Source organism: Armigeres subalbatus, chromosome 3 (genome assembly GCF_024139115.2).
Source record: "Armigeres subalbatus isolate Guangzhou_Male chromosome 3, GZ_Asu_2, whole genome shotgun sequence".
In the NCBI taxonomy this organism is placed as follows: domain Eukaryota; kingdom Metazoa; phylum Arthropoda; class Insecta; order Diptera; family Culicidae; genus Armigeres; species Armigeres subalbatus.
In genome coordinates this window covers 66,068,495-66,082,170 of record NC_085141.1, presented here as the reverse complement: position 1 = coordinate 66,082,170, position 13,676 = coordinate 66,068,495, and the positions used below count along the sequence as shown (strand labels likewise).

At 48.2% G+C, this 13,676-nt stretch overlaps 2 protein-coding genes across 5 annotated transcripts in view; one reads left to right on the top strand and one right to left on the bottom strand.

Annotated features, from left to right (window-relative positions):
- LOC134227789 (sericin-2-like) overlaps positions 1–8,599 on the top strand; it is a gene marked incomplete at its 5' end in the record, with an annotated part of 56,725 nt that extends 48,126 nt beyond the window's left edge. Inside the window, one exon of the mRNA XM_062709465.1 lies at positions 8,419–8,599. Within this exon, the coding sequence (XP_062565449.1) occupies positions 8,419–8,599 (181 nt within the window). The remainder of the gene's footprint in view (positions 1–8,418) is intronic.
- LOC134219229 (A disintegrin and metalloproteinase with thrombospondin motifs 1) overlaps positions 1–13,676 on the bottom strand; it is a 740,918-nt gene that overhangs the window by 446,869 nt on the left and 280,373 nt on the right. The gene's annotated exons all lie outside the window — the stretch shown is intronic.

Sequence of the window (13,676 nt, the reverse complement as noted above, 5' to 3'; positions counted from 1 at the left end):
CGGCCCCGCCCCACTAGCGAATGCCATTACCCTGAAGGCTACTACCCCGAATGGGACAGTACCCTGAAAACCATCACCCTGAATGGGACACTAACCCGAAATCAATTACCCGAAAGGTCATAAGCCCAAAAACATTTCGAAAGAATAAAAAAATTAGAGCTTCTTAGAGCAGCGGTTCTCAATAATTTTTCTTGTTAGGTACCCCTTCGCACTTTCGCATTAATTGAGGTAAACGAAAATGAGTGTAATTCATAAGATATACCAAAAAATTTAACTGAGATTCAATAGGTTATATAAAATATAAATATAAAAAGTGGCTAAAATTTTCATTATTCCGAGCCTCTTGAAAGTCGGCTTTCGATCCATTTGAAAGGTAGGCTTCTAAGTCTCTGTAAAGATGAATTCCAAACCCCTTGAAGAGAGATTTCCAAACATCTCGAACGATGGTTTCCGGTCCTCTTGAAAGGAGGTTTTCGGGTATTTTAAAGGAGACTTCCGGACTTCTTGAAAGGAGGCTTCCAGGCCTCTTCAAAGGAGGCCTCCGGACCTCTTGAAAGGAGGCTTCCGGGCCTCTTGAAAGGAGGCTTCCGGGCCTCTTGAAAGGCGGCTTCCGGGCCTCTTGAAAGGAGGCTTCCGGGCCTCTTGAAAGGAGGCTTCCGGACCTCTTGAAAGGATGCTTCAGGGCCTCTTGAAAGGAGGCTTCCGGGCCTCTTGAAAGGAGGCTTCCGGGCCTCTTGAAAGGAGGCTTCCGGGCCTCTTGAAAGGAGGCTTCCGGGCATCTTGAAAGAAGGATTCTAAGCCTCTTAAAAGGAGGATTCTAAGCCTCTTAAAAGGAAGCTTCCGGGCCTCTTGAAAGGTGGCTTCCGGGCCTCTTGAAAGGAGGCTTCCGGGCCTCTTGAAAGGAGGTTTCAGGGCCTCTTGAGAGGAGGCTTCCGGGCCTCTTGAAAGGAAGCTTCCGGGCCTCTTGAAAAGAGGCTTTCGGGCTTCTTGAAATGAGGCTTCCGGGCCTCTTGAAAGGAGGCTTCCGGGCCTCTTGAAAGGAGGCTTCCGGGTCTCTTGAAAGAAGGCTTCCGGGTCTCTTGAAAGGAGGCTTCCAGGCCTCTTGAAAGGAGGCTTCCGGGCCTCTTGAAAGGAGGCTTCCGGGCCTCTTGAAAGGAGGCTTCCGGGCCTCTTGAAAGGAGGCTTCCGGGCCTCTTGAAAGGAGGCTTCCGGGCTTCTTGAAAGGAGGCTTCCGGGCCTCTTGAAAAGAGGCTTCCAGCCCTCTTGAAAGAAGGCTTCCGGCCCTCTTGAAAGGAGGCTTCTGGACCTCTTGAAAGGAGGCTTTCGGGCCTCTTGAAAGGAGGTTTCCGGGCCTCTTGAAAGGAGGCTTCCGGGCCTCTTGAAATGAGACTTCCGGGCCTCTTAAAAGGATGCTTCCGGGCCTCTTGAAAGGAGGCTTCCGGGCCCCTTGAAAGGAGGCTTCCGGGTCTCTTGAAAGGAAGCTTCCGGGCCTCTTAAAAGGAGGCTTCCGAGCCTCTTGAAAGAAGGTTTCTTGAAAGGAGGCTTCCGGGCCTCTTGAAAGGAGGCTTCCGGGGTTCTTGAAAGGAGGCTTCCGGGGCTCTTGAAAGGAGGCTTCCGGGCCTCTTGAAAAGAAGGCTTCCGGGCCTCTTGAAAGGAAGGCTTACGGGCCTCCGGGCCTCTTGAAATGAGCCTTCCGGGTCTCTTGAAAGGAGGCTTCCGGGCCTCTTGAAAGAGGCTTCCGGGCATCTTGAAAGGAGGCTTCCGGGCCTCTTGAAAGGAGGCTTCCGGGCCTCTTGAAGAGAGGCTTCCGGGCCTCTTGAAAGGAGGCTTCCGGGCCTCTTGAAAGGAGGCTTCCGGGCCTCTTGAAAGGAGGCTTCCGGGCCTCTTGAAAGGAGGCTTCCGGGCCTCTTGAAAGGAGGCTTCCAGGCCTCTTGAAGGAGGCTTCCGGGCCTCTTGAAAGGAGGTTTCCGGGCCTCTTGTAAGGAGGCTTCCGGGCCTCTCGAAAAGATGCTTCTGGGGCTCTTGAAAGGAGGCTTCCGGGCCTCTTGAAAGGAGGCTTCCGGGCCTCTTGAAAGGAGGCCTGGGCCTCTTGAAAGGAGGCTTCCGGGCCTCTTGAAAGGAGGCTTCTGGCCTCTTGAAAGGAGGCTTCCGGGCCTCTTGAAAGGAGGCTCTGGGCCTCTTGAAAGGAGGCTTCTGGCGCCTCTTGAAAGGAGGCTTCTGGGGCCTCTTGAAAGGAGGCTTTTGGCGCCTCTTGAAAGGAGGCTTCTGGCGCCTCTTTAAAGGAGGCTTCTGGCGCCTCTTGAAAGGAGGCCTGGGGCCTCTTGAAAGGAGGCTTCCTGGGCCTCTTGAAAGGAGGCTTGGGCCTCTTGAAAGGAGGCCTGGGCCTCTTGAAAGGAGGCTTCTGGCCTCTTGAAAGGAGGCTTCCGGGCCTCTTGAAAGGAGGCTTCGGGCCTCTTGAAAGGAGGCTTCCGGGCCTCTTGAAAGGAGGCTTCCGGGCCTCTTGAAAGGAGGCTTCCGGGCCTCTTGAAAGGAGGCTTCCGGGCCTCTTGAAAGGAGGCTTCCGGGCCTCTTGACAGGAGGCTTCTGGGTCTCTTGAAAGGAGGCTTCCAGGCCTTTTGAAAGGAGGCTTCCGGGCCTCTTGAAAGGAAGCTTCCGGGCCTTTTGAAAGGAGGCTTCCGGGCCTCTTGAAAGGAGGATTCCGAGCCTCTTGAAAGGAGGTTTCCGGGCCTCTTGAAAGGAGGCTTCCGGGCCTCTTGAAAGGAGGCTTCCGAGCCTCTTGAAAGGAGGCTTCCGAGCCTCTTGAAAGGAGGCTTCCGAGCCTCTTGAAAGGAGGCTTCCGAGCCTCTTGAAAGGAGGCTTCCGAGCCTCTTGAAAGGAGGCTTCTGAGCCTCTTGAAAGGAGGCTTCTGAGCCTCTTGAAAGGAGGCTTCTGAGCCTCTTGAAAGGAGGCTTTGAGGCCTCTTGAAAGGAGGCTCTGAGCCTCTTGAAAGGAGGCTCTCCGAGCCTCTTGAAAGGAGGCTTCTGAGCCTCTTGAAAGGAGGCCTGAGCCTCTTGAAAGGAGGCTTCTGAGCCTCTTGAAAGGAGGCCTGAGCCTCTTGAAAGGAGGCTCTGAGCCTCTTGAAAGGAGGCCTGAGCCTCTTGAAAGGAGGCTTCTGAGCCTCTTGAAAGGAGGCCTGAGCCTCTTGAAAGGAGGCTTCTGGAGCCTCTTGAAAGGAGGCTTCCGAGCCTCTTGAAAGGAGGCTTCCGAGCCTCTTGAAAGGAGGCTTCCGGGCCTCTTGAAAGAAGGCTTCCGGGGCTCTTGACAGGAGGCTTCTGGGTCTCTTGAAAGGAGGCTTCCGGGCCTCTTGAAAGGAGGCTTCCGGGCCTCTTGAAAGGAAGCTTCCGGGCCTTTTGAAAGGAGGCTTCCGGGCATCTTGAAAGGAGGATTCCGGGCCTCTTGAAAGGAGGCTTCCGGGCCTCTTGAAAGAAGGCTTCCGGGCCTCTTGAAAGAAGGCTTCCGAGCCTCTTGAAAGGAGGCTTCCGAGCCTCTTGAAAGGAGGCTTCCGGGCCTCTTGAAAGGAGGCTTCCGGGCCTCTTGAAAGGAGGCTTCCGGGCCTCTTGAAAGGAGGCTTCCGGGCCTCTTGAAAGGAGGCTTCCGGGCCTCTTGAAAGGAGGCTTCCGGGCCTCTTGAAAGGAGGCCTGGGCCTCTTGAAAGGAGGCTTCCGGCCTCTTGAAAGGAGGCTTCTGGCCTCTTGAAAGGAGGCTTCCGGGCCTCTTGAAAGGAGGCTTCCGGGCCTCTTGAAAGGAGGCTTCCTGGGCCTCTTGAAAGGAGGCTTCTGGGCCTCTTGAAAGGAGGCTTCTGGGCCTCTTGAAAGGAGGCTTCCGGGCCTCTTGAAAGGAGGCTTCCGGGCCTCTTGAAAGGAGGCTTCCGGGCCTCTTGAAAGGGGGCCTGGGCCACTTGAAAGAAGGCTTCCGAGCCTCTTGGAAGGAGGCTTCCGAGCCTCTTGAAAGGAGGCTTCCGGGCCTCTTGAAAGGAGGCTTCCGGGCCTCTTGAAAGGAGGCTTCCGGGCCTCTTGAAAGGAGGCTTCCGGGCATCTTGGAAGGAGGATTCCGGGCCCCTTGAAAGGAGAATTCCGGGCCTCTTGAAAGGAGGCTTCCGGGCCTCTTGAAAGGAGGCTTCCGGGCCTCTTGAAAGAAGGCTTCCGGCCCTCTTGAAAGGAGGCTTCTGGACCTCTTGAAAGGAGGCTTTCGGGCCTCTTGAAAGGAGGTTTCCGGGCCTCTTGAAATGAGACTTCCGGGCCTCTTAAAAGGAGGCTTCCGGGCCTCTTGAAAGGAGGCTTCCGGGCCTCTTGAAAGGAGGCTTCCGGGCCTCTTGAAAGGAGGCTTCCGGGCCTCTTGAAAGGAGGCTTCCGGGTCTCTTGAAAGGAAGCTTCCGGGCCTCTTAAAAGGAGGCTTCCGAGCCTCTTGAAAGAAGGTTTCTTGAAAGGAGGCTTCCGGGCCTCTTGAAAGGAGGCTTCCGGGCCTCTTGAAAGGAGGCTTCCGGGCCTCTTGAAAGGAGGCTTCCGGGCCTCTTGAAAGGAGGCTTCCGGGCCTCTTGAAAGGAGGCTTCCGGGCCTCTTGACAGGAGGTTTCCGGGCCTCTTGACAGGAGGCTTCTGGGTCTCTTGAAAGGAGGCTTCCGGGCCTTTTGAAAGGAGGCTTCCGGGCCTCTTGAAAGGAAGCTTCCGGGCCTTTTGAAAGGAGGCTTCCGGGCATCTTGAAAGGAGGATTCCGGGCCTCTTGAAAGGAGGTTTCCGGGCCTCTTGAAAGAAGGCTTCCGGGCCTCTTGAAACGAGGCTTCCGAGCCTCTTGAAAGGAGGCTTCCGAGCCTCTTGAAAGGAGGCTTCCGAGCCTCTTGAAAGGAGGCTTCCGAGCCTCTTGAAAGGAGGCTTCCGAGCCTCTTGAAATGAGGCCTGAGCCTCTTGAAATCAGGCTTCTGAGCCTCTTGAAATCAGGCTTCCGAGCCTCTTGAAATCAGGCTTCCGAGCCTCTTGAAAGGAGGCTTCTGGGCCTCTTGAAAGGAGGCCTGGGCCTCTTGAAAGGAGGCCTGGGCCTCTTGAAAGGAGGCTTCCGGGCCTCTTGAAAGGAGGCTTCCGGGCCTCTTGAAAGGAGGCTTCCGGGCCTCTTGAAAGGAGGCTTCCGGGCCTCTTGAAAGGAGGCTTCCGGGCCTCTTGAAAGGAGGCTTCCGGGCCTCTTGAAAGGAGGCATCCGGGCCTCTTGACAGGAGGCTTCTGGGTCTCTTGAAAGGAGGCTTCCGGGCCTTTTGAAAGGAGGCTTCTGGGCCTCTTGAAAGGAAGCTTCCGGGCCTTTTGAAAGGAGGCTTCCGGGCATCTTGAAAGGAGGATTCTGGGCCTCTTGAAAGGAGGCTTCCGGGCCTCTTGAAAGAAGGCTTCCGAGCCTCTTGAAAGGAGGCTTCCGAGCCTCTTGAAAGGAGGCTTCCGGGCCTCTTGAAAGGAGGCTTCCGGGCCTCTTGAAAGGAGGCTTCCGGGCCTCTTGAAAGGAGGCTTCCGGGCCTCTTGAAAGGAGGCTTCCGGGCCTCTTGAAAGGAGGCTTCCGGGCCTCTTGAAAGGAGGCTTCCGGGCCTCTTGAAAGGAGGATTCCGGGCCCCTTGAAAGGAGAATTCCGAGCCTCTTGAAAGGAGGCTTCCGAGCCACTTGAAAGGAGGCTTCCGAGCCTCTTGAAAGGAGGCTTCCGAGCCTCTTGAAAGGAGGCTTCCGAGCCTCTTGAAAGGAGGCTTCCGAGCCTCTTGAAAGGAGGCTTCCGAGCCTCTTGAAAGGAGGCTTCCAGGCCTCTTGAAAGAAGGCTTCCGGCCCTCTTGAAAGGAGGCTTCTGGACCTCTTGAAAGGAGGCTTTCGGGCCTCTTGAAAGGAGGTTTCCGGGCCTCTTGAAAGGAGGCTTCCGGGCCTCTTGAAAGGAGGTTTCCGGGCCTCTTGAAAGGAGGCTTCCGGGCCTCTTGAAAGGAGGCTTCCGGGCCTCTTGAAAGGAGGCTTCCGGGCCTCTTGAAAGGAAGGCTTCCGGGCCTCTTGAAAGGAAGGCTTCCGGGCCTCTTGAAAGAAAGGCTTCCGGGCCTCTTGAAAGAAAGGCTTCCGGGCCTCTTGAAAGGAAGGCTTCCGGTCCTCTTGAAAGGAAGGCTTCCGGGCCTCTTGAAAGGAAGGCTTACGGGCCTCCGGGCCTCTTGAAATGAGCCTTCCGGGTCTCTTGAAAGGAGGCTGCCGGGCCTCTTGAAAAAAAGCTTCCGGGCATCTTGAAAGGAGGCTTCCGGGCCTCTTGGAAGGAGGCTTCCGGGCCTCTTGAAAGGAGGCTTCCGGGCCTCTTGAAAGGAGGCTTCCGGGCCTCTTGAAAGGAGGCTTCCGGGCCTCTTGAAAGGAGGCTTCCGGGCCTCTTGAAAGGAGGCCCGGCCTCTTGAAAGGAGGCTTCCGGACCGCTTGAAAGGAGGCTTCCCGGCCTCTTGAAAGAAGGCTTCCGGGCCTCTTGAAAGTAGGCTTGTGGGCCTCTTGAAAGGAGGCTTCTGGGCCTCTTGAAAGGAGGCTTCCGGGCCTCTTGAAAGGAGGCTTCCGGGCCTCTTGAAAGGAGGCTTCCGGGCCTCTTGAAAGGAGGCTTCCGGGCCTCTTGAAAGGAGGCTTCCGGGCCTCTTGAAAGGAGGCTTCCGGGCCTCTTGAAAGGAGGCTTCCGGGTCTCTTGAAAGGAGGCTTCCGGGCTTTTTGAAAGGAGGCTTCCTGGCCTCTTGAAAGGAGGCTTCCGGGCTTCTTAAAAGGAGGCTTTTGAATGGAGGCTTCCGGGCCTTTTGAAAGGAGTCCTTCGATCCTCTTGAAAGGATTACTCCTAGATGCTTAGAAGGAGGCTTCTGGGCCTCTTGAAAAGAGGCTTCCGGGCCTCTTAAAAGGAGGCTTCCGGGCCTCTTGAAAGGTGGCTTCCGGGCTTTTTGAAAGGAGGCTTCCTGGCCTCTTGAAAGGAGGCTTCCCGTCCTCTTGAAAGGAGGCTTCCGGGGCTTTTGAATGGAGGCTCCCGGGCATTTTGAAAGGAGTCCTCCGATCCTCTTGAAAGGATTACTCCGAGATGCTTAGAAGGAGGCTTTCGGCGGAGGCATAGCAGCAAAGTAACAGAGCTTTTCATAAAAAAGCATTTATGTCTTTCAGATGGAGGCTTCTGAACGTGTAAGATCTAAATTTTAGTTCTGAAGCATGTTCTTATCATATCAATCAACATTTTGTTTGGATCAGGTAGATTGCATAGAACATGGTTTCCCAAACTGTGGGTCCCGACCCCCAGGGGAGTCGCGAACGGATTGATGGTGGGTCGCGCAGAACAAATATTAATTGCAGCTCGAATGCTGAACCTTTTGATCATTTTTTTCAAGAACATTATTTCAAGTTCAAACCGCATTTTATTTTAAATATCCATCACCACGCTATTTTATTTAAACTTTTATGCCTAAAAGCTGTCCCCTTAATGAAGTAAAATAAAAACGCTAACATTTTGACAAACAATACCATGTTCGTTCATTTTTGTTCATTTTTTGCATTTGTACATGTAAGGTAACGTGAATATTTTTTATGTGGAAGAAGCCGAAACAGATGACATTCTGATTCAATTAATGCTTAATACTACTTGGTAAAATGCATTTTTTCATAGGTGGGTCGCTAGGTGGGTCGCATACTCAAGATTTGGGAAGCTCTGGATAGAAGATTCATACTTCATCCACAGTTCTCTGAGTTTACAAGACAAAATTATGAGAAAAAAAATTATACATATATCAAAACTTAATAATAAGCTATCAGCTATCAGGTGATGTGGAGAGCATCATTTATTAAATAAATTTTGATTAAAATTGTAATACTTCCGCCATTATGCAGTTTTGTTCTAGGTTCCCCTTGGGCCCGTCGAAGGTACCCCAGGTTGAAAACCGCTGCTCTAGCAGATAAGGAAATTAGTTTTAAAGAAAAACGCATGCATTCTACGAAATCCATATAGAAACAATGTTTGCTTACAAAATAAGTTACGCTCAAATCGCAAATCAGTCCCGATATGTGATGTCAGACATCCAGTCTGCAACGGTGAAGTTCGTTTGGTTTGCCTCTGCCTTCCGCAACAACAAAAAAAAACTTGTTTTAGCAAAAAAAACGCAAAACTATGCCAGACACAAATCAACAATAAACTCATTCAGATGGCAAGTTCACTCACTCTACATAACCAGCTCACCCGACCATGGCGAATCAAGTTTTATGCGTAATCTGATTTTCATGAAGAGCGATATAAAAACGTTTTTTACGATTTATCTGCAACAGCAGCAACAAAAGCAACATCATCGATTTAGTGTGACACTTCTGTATGGTATTTTTCCGCTTCCCCTTAGACAGATTTGTCTGAACCAAAATAGCTTAACCACCATCACGACCTCACAGACTGGATGGTGGTAGGTTCGTACTGATTTTCATCGCTATTCGCATGCTGCGGGAAATCTGTTTGCAATCCGCAAAGAAGGCCGCTAGTCGTAGCCCATCCATACGTCTGGAACCGTCGAGTCGCACGGGTGCCACTTACGATGAGGCGACGGCGCGGGGACCAGCCATTCCGGATCCGTGACCGCCCCGTCGGATCGTTCTGCAAGTGTGATTTACGACCCGTGATCTCATCTTCCATAAATCCCCGCGCGCCACGCATATATACGAAGCATTTTCATAATCCAAACATGCAACGGGCATCATTTTCTCGGCTACCGCGCTTCCGAAATTCGAATCTTGATCGTTTGGTGCCTTCTGTATGGCGCAGCGAATCGGAAGCACTATAATAACAATATTAACTGGAGCGGTTTTTATATACTTCTCCTCAGTCTGTGTTTGCGTTGTATAGAAGCGATCGCTGGGGTTAAATGTCAGGCGCAAAAAGTTGTGCTATAGCAACCTCGAAATGGTTCGATAACTTTTGCTAGGCAGTCACAATGCCTGAAAAACACTGCAAGTATTATGTTAGACAGGCTTAGGCAAACACACTCGAAATTATCTGTTGATTTACCCATTTACGATCGAACTAAATGTTTCTCAATCGTCATTAAGGCACGTTAATATTTTAAGGGACTTTAGTGCCTACCAGTGGCGCCGGGAGTGGGTGGGACAAGTAGGACATGTCCTACGCATGAAAATACCTGGGTAGGACAGTCTATGCATTGTCCTACCCATGATTATGGTGAGAACATACCATATGGATAACTTAAAGATCTAATGCTATCAATATTGTTTCAATTGCTAGTTCGAAAAAAAATATCATTGAAACTTTTCAAAGTGAATCAGAGGTTAAACTGATAATCGTGAAAGGTTCCGGGATTGTAAAGAAGAAATCCATTCCGAATGGCTTTCCAGAGTCTATGTGGAATTCTTTCCATTCCAAAAAGTGCTCAATGATTTGAGATTTTTCAAGAAGTTCAGGGACGCTTAGAGAATTTTTGAAATTTTACAAAAGTCGGCAGACTGACAGATGAATTAATCAAAAGTTGAATATCTAAACACGGATATAGCTCAGCTTAACTTAGCTAAGACTAACTGTACTTGTCGAGGGTTGCTTCTCTGGTCAAAACTGGTGTGAATTGCGCTGCGATCCAAGTGAACAAATGTTGATGTTTACTACCTACAGCTCTAGTCAGCTGGGAAAGGAAAGGAATGTTAGTGTGTAGTTATTGTTGCTACTAGAGACCGAGAACACCTCTGCATCCCCACAATACCACAGAAAGAAAATTTCGTTAACTCGATGAGGTAAATGAATAGAAGTATAGATCGATGATTCACTTAGAAAAGTGATGATAGACTACATTATGTAATGTAGTCTTTGCCAAACTTCCTCTCTATAAGGCACCGCTTCTGCCGATAAGTCACTAGACTGCCGAGCTCATATCCAAAAGTTGAGAAACTAATTAAGGACATGAGAGAACAATCGCAGAAATATTAAGCAGTATATAATGATGGTAGCACATCCGGATAAGAAAAATAATTCTGAAAGTTTTTTTTATTGGAATCTGTAGGAATCACAAATATACCTACGTTTGCATGAAATCTTATAAGTTAGAAGGAAAAAAGTCTGAGATTCGGAGTAACATTATTCTTGAGATTTCTGAAATCTGAGAGGATCTCCGGAAAGTCTATTCCATAGATTTGAAAATCCAGTTTTTGTCCTACCCACGTCTGGGAACGTGGCCGCGCCACTGGTGCCTACGGTCCATCAAATACATTTCGAACCCTACCTCAGATATAAAAAAAAACATAGAGGTAGGCAGAGAAAGCTAGAAAAATTGAACCGAAACAATATGTATTTTTCATATTCCAGCTTTGCTGCGTCGCAGCATGCGTAACATAATAGAAATGACAGTTGTACATTGCTTCCGTATTGAGTGGTGGCCAAGGAATGTAATTGTCGCTGAAAAATTCAAAAAACAAGCGACAAAAGAGAATAACGATAACTCTTTGTCCTCATCTGCAGAGGATAAAGACATTGTTGCGTTCCATTTTATTTGCAACAAACATGGAGAGGTAATTGTTGTGAACTTTTCAAACTGCGATAACTTGTTTATTTTAGAAGTAAAACGCAAATCATGTCAACAGATGGTTAAGTTTATGTCTAATCTATGATAACTGATACTAATTTAACCAAAAACATCATCGGAAACCGACTACTTCTCAAAATGCGTGGCAGGCGATAATTGTCCTATTCTGTTGCAGTTCGGGACAAACGCTTATTGTGAGTTGAGTTTGTCCCAACATTTACAAGAGAGGATAATGTCGTTGTCATTGGCAATGTTGTTATTTTACATTCCTTGGTGGTGGCCCTTGAAAAGGCGAGTACTTTTATATTTGGATTCCGTGAGGATTGTCCTTAAACACGTTGCGCATGGATTGTCGTTCCTCATTTTTTTCAAATCGGCGTTATCATCAGATGTAGCATTCGAACCACTGTGTGGTAGAAGGAACCCCTTTTGTTTCACTGACCATTTTTGCTCTTGCTTAACCATAGATTCTGATGGCGCATTTAGAAGTGTCACTTCGCTGGCCTTATCCTTATCCTTAGATTTTCCATGAAACTCCCAAACGTACGAATCGACATTGCTCCTTAGTCCTTGAAGCGTACCCATTCCAGCTTAAAATTAGATTGCAGCTTCTTCACCATTTCTTCCATTAGAACTAGATTTCTAAGGTGATCTTGTTGGTTCGCCGCTTTTAAGTGGTCGGACAGTTGTTTTACGGCAATGCCGAATTTGATGACCGAGTCTAATCGGTTTGACTTCAGATCCCAATGCTGAGCTACTTTGCGCAACGTTAAGTTTGAATTTTTAGAAATAAAGGTAGCTGGAGATAAGTCAAGTATTCAGGTGACGAAAAGAGTATAACATACTTTAATAAATTAAATATAATGGTTCTTTATTGGTTTGATCAAGACGATCAAGATGTTCCGCTCGACGCGTCACATATGACAAAGTGAAATTGGGCAGAACGTAATTAACTAGTGAATAATTTTCCAAATGTTTCACTTTAACCCATACAATTACCACTAAACCATTATTCATCACTTCCAAAATCGCTATATAGATTTGAGTTAAGTGCGATCCACCTCCCACCGAAACAGCGGAATTTCCCAACCCTTGGCCTTTGGGGGTGTATGCCAAAGATTGAACCAAATAATTTCCGTCGTTATTCCACTCTAGATCACCCGATGACATACAGCGCTGTTTTGTAAGCTGAGTGAGCCGAACAATTTAATGGAAACTCGGTCCCCCTCGATAAATATTATTGTTATTGTACGCGCTCGCTCGAGCAAATTGCGTTTGCGGCGCACCACGTGAAAACCCACTTCGAAACCGAAGTGCGTGGGTGTGCGCCCTAGAATCGATATGTTTGAAACGTTGTAGGTTGCTTGCGCGTTAAAAGTCAAGATGCTCATGTAAATCCACAATTCAAATGAAAATTGTCGGTGTGCGTAATTACATCGTTTCCTAGCGCGGCGGCAATAGCGACAGTCTGACGATCGGAGATTGCGGGTCATTTCCTCAGAGAGGAAATTGTGTTACTTCCTACCAAGTATTTGTTATTTTTGCCTAATTGATGACCTAAATTCTGCACGAACCTCTATCAGCACGTGTGTCATTCATTATTTTAGGTCAAGATATAAGTAGTAAATTTCTGACAGTCCTTCTGCCATGCAGACTGTAAAAAACTTTGAAATGCAACAAATATTAAATACAAATCGATTTACTACAAAACCATATACGTCAAAAATTGAAGTACTCTGCATATGTTTGATATGTATTTTTGAGCTGTCTTCAGACTTGTCTTGATAATCTCGATTTATGTTCACTTAAACCTTTATAAAAGAGTTGTAAAACTGTTCCCATATTTTATTGAAGTAATAAATTCGTCAGAAGTTCCTTAAATTGCTACACAAAGATTTCTGTTTTCATAGCCATACCCAATAAAAGGCTATCAAACTTCCTTGAATCTCGACAAAACAAAACCCACACTCATTAGGGCGCTCAAAATCATACTCTGCCATCTGTTTGTTGTCTTTTTATTGCTATTCAATTTGTAACGTTTCCCGTCTGTAGCATTCTTTTGACGATTTTTGTCTCATTCTACGACCGTCCAAATAACATCTCTCGGATCTAGTTTACGGTTCCCATGCCCAAATGCTCCCTTCTAGATATGCTGAGGCGGTGCTGCGGTGGAGTCCGAGAGGAAAAATAAATATCATCATACGACTTCCCGCCGCTGGATGCCGCTAATTAGCACCATTTTGCTGCTCAAGGGATTGCGCACGCACGCCTTGCCGCAGCAGATAAAGTCAAGTTTTCCCCCAAATCAATCAGTCAGGTGGTCATCTGTTGGATGAAATCGATGCATCGCTTTTTTCTTTCCGCGCTTGCTCTCTTAGCTAGATTGTGTGTACACGGTAAAAAAATTGTCTAATTGATGGTACTTTTCACTCAAACCATAAGCTCAATTTATGAAACAAATATTAGGATGAATCGAAATTTTTCAAATATGATCTACTACTGAGTTGAATTGACTTGATTTTACACGAAAACTGGTACAAAAAACATTTCTTGATGCTTTCTACACATTCTGTCAGCACAGTAAATAGCCAGCAAAATGCGAGAAAAAATCACCCATAAATAAGATATTATTTTTCTCAACCGTGTAGGATGCCGCGTTAGATGAGTTCATCTATGATTATGTATCTAAACACTGATGTTCCAGCACGTTCAGCTAAGGTATGCAGATAAGCTGTGCTGTGGAAAACGCGTGTCCGAGCAAATCAAAAATTGAGACGAGAGCTAGAAAATCTGCCGGTTCGGTGCAATCCAGAAACAGCAGGGGCAAACCGGGTACCACATAAAGGCAAAAACCAAACATAATTAACCGACTTCCGCCATCGCCCTGGTCTGATGGGAAATGACCGCTCGCCCTCTCCGTTTGGTGTGGTTTGCTGGTCGGCTCCTCTGAAGTCAGAGGTTCCCAAGCCTAATGTTTGGTTTTTTGTTCGTTTTATTATCGCGCTACGTAAATTGGTGGTGAACACGATCCTAAAACAGGCTTTTGATGTTCATACGCGAAATAGTAGTAGCCATTGGTGGTGGTCAAGTTCAAATTATCTTGATCTACATTTTTATGGTCATGAGTCC